Source organism: Microcaecilia unicolor, chromosome 3 (genome assembly GCF_901765095.1).
Source record: "Microcaecilia unicolor chromosome 3, aMicUni1.1, whole genome shotgun sequence".
Lineage (NCBI taxonomy): Eukaryota > Metazoa > Chordata > Amphibia > Gymnophiona > Siphonopidae > Microcaecilia > Microcaecilia unicolor.
Genome location: NC_044033.1, coordinates 306,408,257 through 306,425,660, shown reverse-complemented (window position 1 = coordinate 306,425,660; position 17,404 = coordinate 306,408,257). Strand labels below are relative to the sequence as shown.

General features: G+C 45.1%; 1 protein-coding gene across 3 annotated transcripts in view; it reads right to left on the bottom strand.

The window, feature by feature from the left end:
• GALNT6 (polypeptide N-acetylgalactosaminyltransferase 6) overlaps positions 1-17,404 on the bottom strand; it is a 196,084-nt gene that overhangs the window by 119,935 nt on the left and 58,745 nt on the right. For all 3 annotated transcript variants that reach the window (XM_030198275.1, XM_030198276.1, XM_030198277.1), the window contains exon 2: positions 16,559-17,135. In XM_030198275.1, the coding sequence (XP_030054135.1) occupies positions 16,559-17,046 (488 nt within the window). In that variant the 5' untranslated portion in view covers positions 17,047-17,135. The remainder of the gene's footprint in view (positions 1-16,558; positions 17,136-17,404) is intronic.

Here is a 17,404-nt window from a genome sequence, read left to right as displayed (position 1 = left end):
TCTACAGGATTGGTCAGAATCTTTATATAAATCCTGAAGGTCCATTTCTATAATCGCAAACTTTCATATTCCCCAACAATGGAGCAATCCTTCTTGGAACATGACATACAAAAAAATATTCAAATTTTGATTATCACCTCATGAACAGCACAAACTCCTTCCACTGCCTGACACTTTGAATAAAACAGATGGGTTTTAGTTTGTGTGGTGACTCTATAGTATAGGAGACCACCTTTGGAAGCCCTTGCCCCAGAGTCTGCTTTCAAACAGGCCAGACACTTTGCAAAATAACATGAAACCCTGCAAAAAGACACTCAAAACATATACAGGAAAATAAAATTACCAAACCATAACAGCCCTGAACCACCTATGAAAAGACAGTGTTATAAATATTAGACTGGACCCTAGAGCACCAGTAAACCTGCTTCCCTCACTCAACCCCTTGGGACCTATCGCCTTCCTCTCTCAAACTCTTCCACAGCACCCCATCCTGGCCTTGAGTCGGTCATATATGCAGAGCACAGAGAGCCCCTGTTCCAATACAGGATAAGCAACCACAAACTAAACGTATTAATGTAGACAAAAATTAAACCGAAACCTGAGATGCCAGACTCTGCAAGCAGGTCAACACCAAATAGAAAGAAATGCATTTCTTCCTGTACAGTGCAAAATAAAACTGGCAGATGTAAATTCTCAAAACTGACATAATTCAATCACTAACTGAAAATAAAATCATTTTTTCTACCTTTGCTGTCTGCTGATTTTTCTTATCATCTTGTTCCGTCTCTGGTTCTGCTTCTCTACCTCTATGCACTTAACTACCTCCTGTTTATGTGCTATTTCTTTTCTCACATCCTTTCTTCTTCACTTCCTGCCCTACATCCATCTTTAGCACTGATCTTCAACTTTCTTTTCTAATTTTCTGCCTCCTTCCAAATCTACTTGTCCAGCTCTTCCACTCTCTTCAATCCATATGCAGCATATCCCCCCTTCCATTCTATCCATGGGCAACTTCTCTCCTCTCCTCTCTCTTCATGCAAATGCAGCTTCTCCCCTCTACCTCTTCTGTGGGTCCAGCATCACCTCCTTACCTCCCTGTCTGTCCTCCTTCCCCACAGGCCCTACAAATGGAGTTTGCCAGCATTGCCAGCAGTGATTACAACAGACTCCCTCCAGCGGCTGCAAGGCTTTCTCGTCTGCCGCATCCTTCTCACACGGCAATGGGAAGTTGCAACAGAGGAATAACCCTGGGTCTGGCCGGAGAGAGCCTGTTGCAATCACCGCTGGGCTGGCAGTGCCAGTGAACTCAAGGTTGTAGGGCCCGCAGGAAGGGAGGGAGGAAAGGAGATGTGCAGCTTTGGCACTAATTTTCACTGGCTAAGTTTCACAAGAAGCTCCAGATCTGAATAATATCATGAATTGGTTCAGGTTCAGTGTCTGAATTTTGCTAGTCTGGTTTGTCTCATCCTGTCCCTTTACCCCATGATCTAGCATATCACCATCCTACTCTCTCTTCACTGCATGATCCATGTTCCCCCTCTTCCTCCCCTTCATTCCATGATCCAGCATATTTCTCTCTTCCCTCCCGCCCCTTCACCCCATGATCCAGCATCTCACCATCTTACCCTCCATTCATTCCATGATCCAGAATGTTTCTCTCTCTTTTCTCCCTCCCCTTCACTGCCTAATCTAGCATGTTTTCCCCTCTCTCTCTCTTTCCTTCCTCCCCTTCACCAAATAGATCCAGCATCTCACCTTCCTTTCCACCTGTGCCCGGTGTCTATACTTTTGATTTTCCCCTTCGGAGCACTAACAGTGACAGCGTTCACATTCAGCAGCCTGCCCTGCATCGGCCCAGGAGTCCTTCTCTCTGACCCACCCTGCCCCCTTTGCTGTAACTTTCTGTTTCCGCAGGGGCGCAGCAGAGATGAGGACTCCTGGGCCAACTCAGGGCAGGCTGCTGAATGTGAAACGCTGCCGTTGTTAGTGCCCAGAACTCGAAGGGGAAAATCAGGTTGAAAGGTATTGGGGGGTGGGGGGAAGAGCATCTCAGGACAGCTGCCACTGAAGGAAGTGGCAGCTAGAGAGAAACAGACAGGCAGACTCAGGACAGCTGCCGTTGGAGGCTTGCTCGTGGGGGGCAGGTGAAAAAAAGTGCCAGTTAAAAAAAAAAATGCCGGTACACTGTACCACCACATACCAGCACAAATAAAGCCCTGCTGGAAACTGAGCTCTAGATAGGAGTCAAATGGACCAAATCCAGGAGCAAGAGATGAGAGCTAAAAAGAGCTTCATCTTATTGAGGAGGTCAGATATTGGGATCTGGACCTGAGCAAGGAAGGAGTGTAGCTGTTTGGGATTTGTTGCCATCGAAAGGGACAGGCAAGAAGAGGAACTGTATATAATGTACATAGTTGATTTGGCATTCCTGTAAATATTCTTGCCAAGGACAAGCGGATTTCACTTGACTGTGTTAGACGAATTGACTGAGTTGCCAGTGTTGAATTAAATAAAAGTTCCAGTTATTCTTCATATAAACTACTGGGCTGTGGAGTGGTTTAATCTTGGAAAGCGCCTTGGGAACCAATGGCTCTCTGAGGCCATTCTAATTAATTGCCAGCTTGCATCCCATGGGGTGTATGAACCCAATACTGAATTCCTGGGAGGAGGAGGAGAAGTCTCCGAACCCACTAACCATTTCTTTTTCCCAGGTGGACACACAGAGCGTTGACTGTGAGGTAAAGGATCCAAAAGGAGTCTACCCGTCGAGGAGGCTCCCCGCCCGCTCGGACCCCAGACCTGGGGAAGTGCTGGAAAGGGGCGTTTCACTAACATACTATGTTGGCAGATAAAGACCTGCACGGTCCATCCAGTTTGCCTACAAAATCGGCCAGAGTCATGCCATTATTATGGCTGCAGCATAATCACATTATAAATACATGATTAGGGCACATATCCAACAATACTGCCAGCATTTTACTCGCTAATTTGAACCTTAAGATGTCTTTCTCTCCTCCAATGGAGATACAGAGCACCCACACTCTTGACATATGATGCCACTGTGATAAGATACCCCTACTTGAACCTGATTTGTCTTTGCCATTTACGACACATAGATTGTAGATGTCTGCCCAGCACAGACCTTACTTTCCAAATACTGGAACTGCCAGCCCACTCCAGTCCACCCTGATCTGTTTTGCCATTTTTGGGATACAGACTGTAGAAGTCTGCCCAGCACTGGCCTTCCTTCCTTCACTCCATCATCTCCCCTGGAGGCTATTAAAGGTATCCACCACACTCTCTGTGAAAATGTATTTCCAGACGTTGCTCCTAAGTCTACTATCCTGCAGCCTCAATTCATGTCCTGCTTCCCCGTCGCTGAAAAATAATTTTTGTATATTAATACCTTTCAAGTATTGTCCTCAGTGAGTCTAAAATCCTTTTCCTGAAGCGACACTTAATTCAGAACCCAACCTCACATACCTATATAGTTTGGGTTATTTTTCCCCCTATATGAATCGCTTTGTACTTATGCACACTAAAATTTAATCTCCAGTTTAAGACGCCCAGTCTGCCAGTTTCTCACAGTCCTCCTGCAGTTCCTCACAATTGGTTCATGATCTAACTAATGTTATGCTGTTAACAAAATTGTAAGCTTTATGTTAAACTGTACCTACTGTACACCACCTTGGATCAATCTCTTCATTAAGGCGGTTAATAAATCCCAATAAATAGTAACATAGTAACTTAGTAGATGACGGCAGAAAAAGACCTGCATGGTCCATCTAGTCTGCCCAAGACAAACTCATATGTGTATAACTTACCTTGAATTTGTACCTGTCCTTTTCAGGGCACAGACCATATAAGTCTGCCCAGCAGTATTTCCCGCCTCCCAACCACCAGTCCCGCCTCCCATCACCGGCTCTGGTACAGACCGTATACGTCTGCCCTCCCCTTTCCTCGCCTCCCAACCACCACCCCCTCTTCCCCCCAACTGCTCCACCACCCAATTTCAGCTAAGCTTCTGAGGATCCATTCCTTCTGCACAGGATTCCCCTATGCATATCCCACGCTCTATGGGATCGCTCCAGTAGGATCGTTGCGGGCCCCAACAAGCAGCGAGCTGGCAATTTGCTGCACCACCGCCTCACAATCCTGATATAGCTGAAATAAATACTCTCAATAATTTTGATTTGCCTTGCTGATCAAATTTGGTTTCTTGAAAAATATATGAATGGCGCCTCCAATTGCCTAGATCACCAATCACTTGCACTGAATCTAAAGAAATCTGAGGAATTGATAGTGTCCAAATCCATTGATAATTTGATGCTACCATTTAAGATCTATGACTGGATTGCTGTGACTCAGACAAAGGTGCGTATTGAGTATTAGCTGTTCAAATTTGGAGGAGGAAGTGACATCACCGAGTGAAATGGTCGCTTGAAGAACGTGCTCCTGCTCCCCTTTTGGTTCAACCGAATTATTATCCCAACCAAACAATACCATCTAAGGTGCAATCGAGGGGGCTGTGACCGGATCAACAAGAAAATCAATCCTCCTATCTCTGGAGATGAACCGACAAGCAGACCTGTCTCAATATGGATTTTCAGGCGCAACTGCGAACCGCGTGGAGAGGCCAGCGCCAGAGGCCCCGAGACCGACTCAGCAATCAGGAGGGTCATCCCCGAGGGACCTGTTTATCTCTAATGTGGATCCTGAACATACAGAGGGCAATACCTTTTCCTGAATTTAAAGGATGGCTGCAGGAAATTAGAGGAGATGTCAAGGCAGTACGCGTGGATCTGGTGGCCCTAGGGGCGGACTTGCGGGGTGAGATACGAGAATTGGGCGCACGGATAGAAGAAGTGGAGAATCGGATGGATGACCACTCAGAGGAGATGAGCTTGATGGATCGGAAGCTTGCTGCGGTACAGGCGGACTTTCGGCAGCTTACTGACAAGATCGAAGACCTTGAGAATCGGAGCAGTCAGCGAAACTTGCGCTTCAGGGGGTTGCCTGAAGTATCGCTATATCAGGATTGTGAGGCGGTGGTGCAGCAAATTGCCAGCTCGCTGCTTGTTGGGGCGGGCATGACTGTTGAACCCGCAACGATCCTACTGGAGCGATCCCATAGAGCCTTAGGGCCCGCCAGAGGGAATCTTCCTAAAGACCTAATCGCCTGCTTCCAGGATTTTAAACTTAAGGAGCAGGTGGTACAAGTGGCTCGTAAAGCTCACAATTTCAAATGGGATTCTTATGCTATCGAGATTTACCAGGAACTGGCTACGGCCACCTTGAAGTGCAGAGCTGAATTGAAGCCAGGTACTTTAAAGCTAGTAGCGCTTTAGAAATGTTAGTTAGTAGCGTTAGTTAGTAGTTCATGAAATGGGTATCACCGTTGGCGACACCCGTTTGCCCTGGTTTTCTACAGAGATGGCCGCATGCATCATGTTAAATCTATAGAAGATGCCCGGGTGGCTCTACCTGAGGGAAACTCAAAGGAGTCTTCAGCAACCCCGAGCACTTCCAGAGCAGCCTCCCTGCCTGCACGTCCACAGTGGCAGTGAGCTGAAAAAGGACAAACATTTACAGCACCAAAAATCAGATGGACAGCTTACATGAACAGGTCAACTGTGATTTCTAACCAGTCAAGTTTATAAGTCAGTTTGCTATTGTTATGTTGAAGGGTAACTTGTTTTTTGAGTGAAGTGACCTATCTATTCAATCGTTGGGAATAACACATATTCATTACTATATGATTACTGCTGCAGGAACCTAGGGGAGCAGGGAGAATACCTCACTTTCTCTATTTGATACCTCTCTGTTGTTGGATAAGAGAGGATCTTAATGTTGTGGGTGTGGTTGGGGGGAGGGAGGGGTTAGGGAAAATGAGTATTAATGATTATATGGGTATTAGCTATAACACTAGTATTTTGGTGGGGGGACAGTTCTGGAAGGAGGGGTCTGGGCAGGCAGAGGTTATGGGACTCATGATAACTATTTCCTTAGCTATGAATACAGATGTCTGATATTACTTTAGTAACTCTAAACGTTAGGGGCCTTAATATTTCTATGAAGCGCCAGCTGCTATTCCGGGAGCTGATATGCCTGAAGATAGACATTGCCTTAATTCAAGAAACACATTTAAAGCCAGCTCATGAATCACTTTGTAGACATCGCAAATATCCCTGTCAATATTTTGCTTCTAATAGAGATGGCACTAAAACTAGAGGGGCTCTTACTGTTCTTAGTGAGTCCTGCCATTGGAAAGTAGACATATTTCTTCCTCTATAACATCACCAAAATTCACCCTTTCCTTTCTGAGTATGCAACCAGAACCCTCATCCACACTCTTATCACCTCCCACCTAGACTACTGCAATTTGCTTCTCACAGGTCTCCCACTGAGCCATCTCTCTCCTCTTCAATCTGTTCAAAATTCTGCTGCACGACTAATATTCCGCCAGTGCCGTTATGCTCATATTAGCCCTCTCCTCAAGTCACTTCATTGGCTCCCTATCCGTTTCCGCATTCAGTTCAAACTCCTCTTACTGACTTACAAATGCATTCACTCTGCAGCTCCTCAGTAACTCTCCATTCTCATCTCTCCCTACACTCTTCCCCGGGAACTCCGCTCACTGGGCAAATCTCTCTTATCTGCACCCTTCTCCTCCACCACTAACTCCAGACTCCATTCCTTCTATCTTGCTGCACCGTATGCCTGGAATAAACTTCCTGAGCCGGTACGCCAAGCCTCATCTCTGGCCATCTTCAAATCTAGGCTAAAAACCCACCTCTTCGATGCTGCTTTTAACTCCTAAACCTAAACCTTCAACTGTCCCCTATCCCTGATATGTCCTGTCTGTCCTAACCCTTATCCCTTACTTGTCCTGTTTGTCATAATTAGATTGTAAGCTGTATTGAGCAAGGACTGTCTCTCCATGTTCAAGTGTGAAGCGCTGCATACGTCTAGTAGCGCTATAGAAATGATAAGTAGTAGTAGAGATAAGAATGGTCGGTTCCTGATGTTAGTCATTTCTCTGGGTACCCAAAAATATACTCTGCTGAATGTTTATGGGCCTAATGCCGATCATAGAGACTTTTTTCACCAGTTAGACCAGATATTATTAAAATATAAAGTAGGCCTCCTGCTGATTGGGGGAGATTTCAATTTAACTCTCAATCCTTATCTGGATAACTCCACTAAAAAAGTGCTAGCGAAATCGCGAACTATTTCGCGCATTTGTGGCACGATGGCAGGTGTCAGATTTTTGGTGCCACGGGAATACACCTACTTTTCGCAAGTTCATCAGTCATTTTCGCGTATTGACCTCTGGTTGGGGGATGAGGAGCTTGTTCACGTGATCCTGGAACATCAGATCGCCTGCCACACATGGTCAGATTATAGCCTTGTAGTACTAAAGTTAAGTCAAACGGTGATACAGAGAACCAGTCCTGAATGGCGGATAGATGACTCTTTACTGTCAGAAATGTCATGTTATTCAATTAGAAAACCATATCAAGGAATACATTCAGTTCAATGATAATGGGAAGGTCTCAATGGGGGTTTTGTGGGATGGATTGAAAGCGGTTCTACGTGGCCATCTTATAGCCTTAAAGACACATATACAGAGAGTGCGTAGGGAAGTGGAGGGCGTGCTGCGGAAAAGACTGTTAGAAGTTGAGAGGTCATCACATCGGAAGGCCCCGCAGCACTCATCATTAATACTAGAGCAGTTACATAAATTACGCCATGAGTTGCATGAGTTGCAATTGGCCGACATTGCTGAGCAACTGCAACGGTCCGGCAGTGCCAGTTTGAATTCGGTAATAAATCTAGTAAACTTTTAGCTCATAAGCTTAAAAAACAGACCTTGCGGAATCATGTCTCTAGTCTTAAAACTAAGGAGGGCTTAGTAACATCGGAGCAGTTGCACATACAAAGACTATTTCAGCAGTTCTACGAAAATCTCTATACTCCTGCAGGGGCTCAACGCCAATTATCTCGTCCTGTTGAGTTAGATGAGATTCTCCAGGCGATCCACACTCTGTCTCCAACAAAGCCCCGGGGCTAGATGTTTTTTACAAGTTTTATAAGACCTTTGCTAAAATCTTGGGCCCGCTGCTTTTGCGTTTATTTAATTCTTTTAGTGACGGCCAACCGATACCAAAAACTTGGAATCTGGCAACTATTTCAGTCTTACTGAAGCCGGGTAAGGACCCCCTAAGTTGCGGATCTTATCGTCCCATTTCACTACTAGGGATTGATTATAAAATCTTTACTAAGATCTTGGCCCCCCGTCTGCAATGCTATCTCCCCTCTTTGGTTCATGAGGATCAGGAAGGCTTTATTACTGGTCGACAAACTTTTGATAATGTACAGCGGGTGCTCCACCTCATATATTATGCTAGATCAGCACAGGTCCCTCTGGGTTTGCTTTCCTTAGATGCAGAAAAAGCGTTTGACAGAGTGCATTGGCCATTTATGTTCTAAGTTCTAGAAAAAGTGGGTATTGGTGATCAATTTTTGTCTTGGCTCCATCTATTATATGCGGCGCCTTGTGCCTCAGTGAAGGTTAATGGCCGGAGTTCTGCCTCACTTCTTCTGAGCAGGGGCACTAGGCAGGGGTGTACTTTGTCACCTCTGCTTTTTACATTGGTGGTGGAGCCCCTGGCTTGCTGTATTCGAGAACATCCGGAAGTCATGGGGCTAAGTATAGGTGATTTAGAAACACGAGTCCTGCTGTTCGCTGATAATATCTTATTAACTTTAACCAGCCCGGATGTATCTTTTCCCGCATTATCGTCTATTCTACAATGCTATGAGCAGGTTTCGGGTTTTAGAATTAACATGGAGAAGTCGGAAGCTTTGAATATCAACTTACCTGTTGCTCAGGTGAAAAGATTGAAGTCCACCTTTCTCTTTCGTTGGGTGAAAAAAACTATCCATTATCTGGGGATTAACTTGACACACGACTTAGCTGATCTACATGATGAAAATTTCCCGGGTAAACTGTGTGAACTATTCTCTGAGTTGGACCGCTGGGAGGGGTTGACAATTTCTTGGATGGGTTGCATTAATGCGGTCAAGATGATAATATTCCCAAATTGCTCTGTTTATGGCTCTTCCTATTTCTCTGCCTGACCAATTTTTTCAGGGCCTGAGGCAAAAGGTTTTCTCCTATATCTGGAAAAAGAGACCACCTAGAGAGCGAGCGGAGGTGATGTTCCAGGGACGTGAACATGGGGGAATGGGTGTCCCTTCTTTTGTGGATTACTATCAAGCAGCCCATCTCTGAGTTTTAGCAGAGTGGCTCCATGGGTCGGGTAAGATTTGGCAATCCATTGAGCAAATAGTGATTGCCACCTATCCTCTGAGGGCTATCCCTTGGTTGCCAGACCACCTCTTGAGAAAGGTAGCTTTTGAAGCCCCGCCACTCCTCCGCTGGCCCTTGTTGATCTGGGCAGCAGTCCAGAAGAAAGATTTTCCAGGGCAAAAGTATTTTTTGAACATGTACATTCGATTTGCTACACAGTTTGCTCCGGGGGTATAGATCCCTGCTTTCGCTCCTGGGAGAGGATGGGTCTGTGTACACTGGGTCAAATTTGGGGAGGGAAGGAGAATTTATATCATTTCAGGATAATCAAGAGGAATATGGGCACCCAGATTTTCATGCATTTCAATACCAGCAGGTGAGGGATTTTATTGTTAGGCGAGCTAAGGGTGAGCTGAGTCTGAGACATCATTGGAGCGGGCAATGGTGAGTGGAGCACATAGGAGTTGTATTTCCAGAATATATAAGCCCCTTCTAGTTTATCATAAACCAACTATGTACTACCTGTCAAAATGGGAATTTGCATTGGGGGCTTCCTTTGAATATTGGCAATGGGAGCTTATATTCAAATCAAAGTTTTAATATCTAGTAATTTGATGGAAAATGGACATAAGATTTTTTATAGCTGGTATTATAGGCTTAAGTGATTATCCAAAATGTTTCCTGGAAGTTCAGCCTTGTGCTGGCGTCAATGTGGTCTGATGGGTGACATGTTTCATATTTGGTGGACTTGCCCACGTGCCCAGGAGTTCTGGACCGCAATATTGAACTTTGTGTTCATTCTAACAAAGATCCAGTATCCTTTGAAGATGGAATATTGCCTTCTACATGCCAGACCTCAAGATATGAAATCATCTACACATCAGTTGGCTGCTTATGTGTTCGTTGCTGGTAAATTGGTGCTTGCTGCTGCTTGGAAACAACCAACTCTGCCAGGCATTCGGCAGATCCTACGCAGGATGGACTATATTAATTTAATGTCTAAACTAACAGGATATACGAACTGGAAACTTGCTGCCATATCATCGGGTTTGGGACCCGTATGTGCAATGGTCTTCTGGTTCCGGCCCTTCTATGTTATCAGCGTAGTTGATACTAGAAGATATTGCTTAATGTTGGGGGAGGACAGAGGGTGGTGGGAGGGGAGTGAGAAGGTAACTGTAATACCCTTTTGCAATTTAGTGTTTGTACTGAAGAATTTATCCAATTGGGTACTTTGTTATATTTCTTATTGTAAAAGTGCAAAAATAAAATTATTAAAAAAAAAAAGATGTTCAACTTTGCATTAAGCTGGCGATTTTGAAATTGGTCCGTAATTCATTTTTTTATTCTTCCCAATCCAATGAAAAGTTGGAAATAATTACACGTCAGAGGGCAAGAATGTTTAACTGTCTGGCAGGAAAATCATTCTCCAAAAATTTAACATAATGTGACCAAATTTGCCAAGGCGAAAAAAAGATCTATTCATAAATGTGCTAGATCGGAATGGGGATCCCGAGAAATAAGCTCCCCCCTCCCAAAAAAAAATGGCCCAGTGCATTTCTGTAGGAGAAGCAGTTCCAGCTGCTCTAGCATAGAAATTGACACACTGAAACGCTGCAGTTAGGGAATTGCTCTTTTGAAACAGCCTCTTTCCTTTTCTCTAATCCCAGTCACAGACAAAGCCAATGCACACATAGGGATGGGTTATTTATCTTCTGCTTTTTACAAAAAAACTCAAGACGAGGAACATGGGGAGGAATACCGGAGGAAACTGAAAGAAGCCAAGAGAGAGGTACGTCTGGCGAAAGCGCAAGCGGAAGAACAAATGGCTAGAAAGGTAAGGAGAGGTGACAAAAATTTCTTCAGGTATATTAGTGAAAGGAGAAAGACAAAAAACGAAATTGAGAGACTAAAAGATACTGCAAACCGCTATGTAGATAATGATGAAGAAAAGGCAAATTTGCTAAATAGATACTTTTGTTCTGTTTTTACTGAAGAAAATCCGGGAGAAGGACCACGATGGACTGGCAAAAGTTCATTTGAGAATGGAGTGGATATAGCACCATTCACGGAAGAGAGTGTGTATCAACAACTAGAAAAACTAAAGGTGGACAAAGCCATGGGACCGGATGGGATCCACCCCAGGATATTGAGGGAGCTCAGAGAGGTTCTGGCGGGTCCTCTTAAAGATTTGTTTAATAAATCCTTAGAAATGGGAGAGGTTCCGAGGGATTGGAGAACGGCGGAGGTGGTCCCTCTTCACAAAAGTGGTGATAGGGAAGAAGCTGGAAACTACAGGCCGGTAAGCCTCACTTCGATTATTGGAAAAGTAATGGAAGCGATGCTGAAGGAAAGGATAGTGAATTTCCTGGAAGAAAATGAGTTGCAAGATCCGAGACAACATGGTTTTACCAAAGGGAAATCGTGCCAAACGAATCTCATTGAATTCTTTGATTGGGTGACCGGAGAATTGAACCGTGGACGTGCTATAGACGTAATCTACTTAGATTTCAGCAAGGCTTTTGACAAGGTTCCCCACAGGAGGCTCTTAAATAAACTGGATGGGCTGGATAGGACCCAAAGTGGTGAACTGGATTAGGAACTGGTTGACGGACAGGCGCCAGAGGGTGGTGGTGAATGGAGTTCGCTCGGAGGAGGGAAAGGTGAGTAGTGGAGTGCCTCAGGGATCGGTGCTGGGGCCGATTCTGTTCAATATATTTGTGAGTGACATTGCCGAAGGGTTAGAAGGTAAAGTTTGCCTATTTGCGGATGATACTAAGATTTGTAACACAGTGGACACCCCGGAGGGAGTGGAAAACATGAAAAAGGATCTGAAAAAGCTAGAAGAATGGTCTAAGGTTCGGCAATTAAAATTCAATGCGAAGAAATGCAAAGTGATGCACTTAGGGAGTAGAAATCCAAGAGAGGCGTATGTGTTAGGCGGTGAGAGTCTGCTAGGTACGGATGGGGAGAGGGATCTTGGGATGATAGTATCTGAGGATCTGAAGCGATGAAACAGTGTGACAAGGCGGTGGCTGTAGCTAGAAGGTTACTAGGCTGTATAGAAAGAGGTGTGGGTCCAAGAAAACAAAGGGGCAGACGATCCGCAAACTGTACAAAGCAGATCGTTGATAAACCAAGATATGTTTTATTAATATAGCAAAATTAAAATATGCATACAGTAACTCATATGCATATACATATAATAGCCCATTATATGTATATGCATATGAGTTACTGTATGCATATTTTAATTTTGCTATATTAATAAAACATATCTAGAAAGAGGTGTGACCAGCAGAAGAAAAGAGGTGTTGATGCCCCTGTACAAGTCGTTGGTGAGGCCCCACCTGGAGTATTGTGTTCAGTTTTGGAGGCCGTATCTTACTAAGGATATAAAAAGAATTGAAGCGGTGCAAAGAAAAGCTACGAGGATGGTATGGGATTTGCGTTACAAGACATATGAGGAGAGACTTGCGGACCTGAACATGTATACCCTGGAGGAAAGGAGGAACAGGGGTGATATGATACAGACGTTCAAATATTTGAACGGTATTAATCCGCAAACGAACCTTTTCCGGAGATGGGAAGACGGTAGAACGAGAGGGCATGAAATGAGATTGAAGGGGGGCAGACTCAAGAAAAATGTCAGGAAGTATTTTTTCACGGAGAGGGTGGTGGATGCTTGGAATGCCCTCCCGCGGGAGGTGGTGGAGATGAAAACGGTAACGGAATTCAAACATGCGTGGGATAAACATAAAGGAATCCTGTGCAGAAGAAAGGGATCCTCAGGAGCTTAGCCTAGAATGGGTGGCAGAGCTGGTGGTTGGGAGGCGGGGCTAGTGTGGGCAGACTTATACGGTCTGTGCCAGAGCTGGTGGTTGGGAGGCGGGGATAGGGCTGGCCAGACTTATACGGTCTGTGCACTGAAGAGGACAGTACAAATAAAAAAAAAAGTAGCACATATGAATTTATCTTCTTGGGCAGACTGGATGGACCGTGCAGGTCTTTTTCTGCCGTCATCTACTATGTTACTGAGGAAGAGAGTTCTTACAACTGTCCAGTCAGTTTCTTTTTTCTTTTTTTTTATTTTTTTTTAACTATTTCACATTGTTCTTATGGACTATTTGCTTCATTATTTTTCTATCCTTTTGTATTTAAGCCAGCACAAGGGGTCCCTTTAATAGTCTGCATACACTTAGAAAAGGTTTGGGGAGATTTGAGATGTGGTTTTTCTGGAATTGAAAATGTTAAGGGTGTTTAATATTTTCAGTTCTATCATCATTTTGTCTTTTTAGTTATTTTTGTACTGTGTTGCTTGTATTTTGTTATAGTCTAATGTTCATTTTTAACTGTTCAGAAATAGTTCTGATGGGACAGCTACAAATCCATCCATAAATGCAATTTCCTCAAACGACTGAAATAATGCTAAATACAAACATATTTCAGTGGAAAATAAGTTCTAAAGCAGGGGTGTCCAACTGTCATTCTGGAGGGCCGCCAACCAGACTGGTTTTCAGGATCTCCTTAATGAATGCAAATTTATTTCAATAATATTCACCAGGGATAGCCTGAAAGCTGGACTGGCAGACACTCATCCAACACTGCAGTTTGGCATCTTTGTTCTAGAACAAGGATCCCTGGTTGAAGTTCAAATTAAAAGTCACAGAAAAGGAAGAGTATTTACAGGGCATACACTTCATTGTCGAGATTATATCAAATGGGTAGGGCGGAATCATCAGCTTGTGGTAGGTGCGGAGATCCCAATCATAACTATTATCTTGCTATGTGGGCTTGCGCAGCGATATCCGCTTACTGGGAGCAAATAGCGAAGTTCTTAGGCGAAATCCTGGGACGGAGGGTGACATTGACACCGGACTTACTGAAGGGGAAAGGTACCGTTAGTCATAACCTGCTAATCTTTAAAGCGTGTCTCGTGGGAAAAAAATGCATTTTAGTTAACTGGATACATTTAGAGGCACCGTCGTTTTGGCAATGGCGCAACAGGTGGCATGCATTGCTACTAATGGAGCTGCGAGATTCATATTATAAACCCAAAACACAGCGTAAATTCTACTTAATATGGGAATCATATATTAATGCTTTAGCCCCTAGGGCCCGAAGTTCCATCCTTAATCGACTGAGCTTGGACCCAGCAAAGTTAGCTAAGGGTCTTGGACAGTGAATAGGTCAATTTCCCTGGGCTATTGGAGATATGTAGCTGCCTGGAAGGGGGGGGTGGACAAAGGGGGGAGGAATATTAGAGGGGTAAGGAAGGGCAGACGGGGGGTTGCGGGGAGGGATATAGAGGTACGGATAAGGGAGAAATAGCTGGGAGTAAGGAGGGAGGAAGCTAAAGAGAAAAGTGATGGCTTCCTCCTATGTTATGATTACAAGTTGTTCATTTGTTTCCTGATGTATCTTGAACATAGCGTATGAATATTGTATTGTTTGTGATAGGTCATCAATAAAGTTGTTTAAAACTAAAAGTCACAGAATGAAGGGTGCCCACCTCAAAGTCTGGCAGCTAATGCAAGTGGCCCTCCCCCATTTCTTCCTTGGGCCTTCCTGCATTGCAAGGGCTGGTAAGGTGGAATTTACACCACTGGTTCAAAGAGTGTAGACTCGGCAGGGCTTTATATGTAGATAAAAAATGAAGTGGAACTGTGGAGTCAGGGGAGGGGAACAAGCAGGGCCGTGCCTAGGGTCTCTGGCACCCCCTGCAGACTATCAGTTGGCGCGCGCGCGCCCCCCCCCCCCCGGACCTGCCTCGCTCCAAGGCGCGCGGAAGAGCTGGGCGGTACCAAAGAGCCGAGCGCTGCTCCCCCAAGCTGCTGTCTGGGGCGCGATGGAGGAAATGGCTGGGTTTGGCCTGCAGAGGAGGCTCTGCGCCTTCTCATTCAGCCTGAGCCTCCTCCGCTCCATCCCCGATTCCCCGGCGCTTTAAATTTACCTCTCTCCGCCTCTGACGTCTGCGCGTCAGTGAAAGCACTGCCTGTCTGATATCTCTCCACCAGCCTTCCCTTCGCTCGTTCGTTCCCTCTGTGTCCCGCCTTCTTCTGACGTCATTTCCTTGAGGGCGGGACACAGAGGGAACGAACGAGCGAAGGGAAGGCTGGTGGAGAGACATCAGACAGGCAGCGCTTTCACTGACGCTGCGCAGACGTCGGAGGCGGAACGAGGTCAATTTAAAGCGCCGGGGAATCGGGGATGGAGCGGAGAGGTAAGGTTTATTTTTTGTTTAAATACAACTCGAAGGCACGGCGCCCTTGAAGGCAGGCGCCCCCCTGCGGCGCTTACCGTGTTGGCACGGCCCTGGGAACATGTGGGCTAGGGCAGGAATAACAGAAGAAGTGGGGGTTGAATTAGGAAGCATAATGACTCTGCTTCACTCTTCTCTGCTCCAGGCTTGCCCCTCCCTTATTCTTCTCAGTCTGTCTGAAAGGGACGGGCTGGAGCAAAACACACCCCTGCTGCTCTGGAGACTAAAAGAAGTGATGGAACTGTGTTCCAGGCTGTTCCCCCCCATAATTAAGCCCCGCACTCGGGGTAACATTACAAAGTATTTCTTCACAGAATGGGTAGTGGATGCATGGAGCAGCTCTGCTGTAGTAAAAAAAAAAAAAAAAATAGTATTAGCATTTAAGAAATCATGGGATAAGCAAAAAAGGATCCTTAGTAGCAGTGAAGTGAGGGTTAATTAGCATTGCCATACTGCAGTAATAAGGGAAAATAATATTTTGTTCATCTGTTTCTTATACATTTTTCTATTTAAGAAGCTGGCCATTTAGAAAGCAGCATCCTCCCCAATTCTATAAAAGTTGCCACAAATTGTGCAATTTAATTAACGAGCTAATTTGTGACAATTGGCTTAAAAAGCAATTATTGGTACTAATTAGATTTAATTGGAATTTATGCATGTAGATTTAGGCATGGAATCCATGCCTAAAAAGGGGGGGTGCATGGAATAGGGCGGCTATGGGCTGAACGTGGGCGTTCCTAGCATTTACGTGCGTTGTTATAGAACAAGGGGGATACTCGCCTAATTTAGCCATGTACGTTTGCACCATGTTACAGGTTGTACAAACGGCCACGCCTAAAAGGCACACAATTCCTGGCCATAAGCGCTATTCTATAAACCGTGCTTAACTTTGAGCGGGGCTTATAGAACAGCGTTTTTTTTTTGCGCCATATATAGAATCTAGCCCAATACGACTGCACTGGAAAAAGGAAGGACCTTACTCTGGAGGCCTGCTGTCTAGTCCCAAGCTTCTCTGGAGTGAGATTCGGTCACTAGCAAAGGCATTGAAACAGTGTTTCTCGAATCCACTTTCCTTCTCTTTGGTCTCCTCCGATGACCACTGCTCTTTCTTGAAAGCCTTTCCGTCTGCTCCTGGCTGGTTGGGATCTTGAGGTGGCCGTTCCATGAACGGCTTTAGCTCTGCCATAGTGTAGTATCCTGGGAGGCAGTTGTCGTCCTTCTGTACAGGTTCATCGTTCAGCTGCACAGGAGCTCTGATCTGTAGCTTGGGCATAGAGTCCCTGATATTGTTCACAGCTCCCATCATCATGTCGATAACTCGGTCCTTCCTCTCAACAATATTTTGCAGCCAGGGATCCTCCTGGCTCTTCTCCCCAACATCTCTGTGCATAATGAAGACAACGATAACAAAGACCACACTCACTACCAACAGCTTCAAGGGACTATAGCATCTCCACAATAATCTCATCTCTCTCAAGGAAAAGTGTTCCGAAACGCCCAGTCACAAGTGTAGCAGAAGCTGAAGCTCTTGTCACTACTTCAAGTGCTTCACCAGACCTAAAAGAGAAATCAGAGATAGTCATTCAAGTGTGCAGAGTGAACAGGGTCTACCAACTAGTTCTGTTATGGCTGGTCTCGGTTTTACTCCTAAAGTATTTCTGGACCTGTAGTTCCCAAAGTGGTATATGGTGGGTCACAAAACAAGTGTGATTGGTTGACGTTCTCCCCCCACCGCTTTCCTTTCTGCCTCTTCTCTGACACTCTTTGCTCGTCCTCCTCCCTCCCCCTTATTCCTCCTATTGTGGTAGCTCTCTCTTTCATTTCTT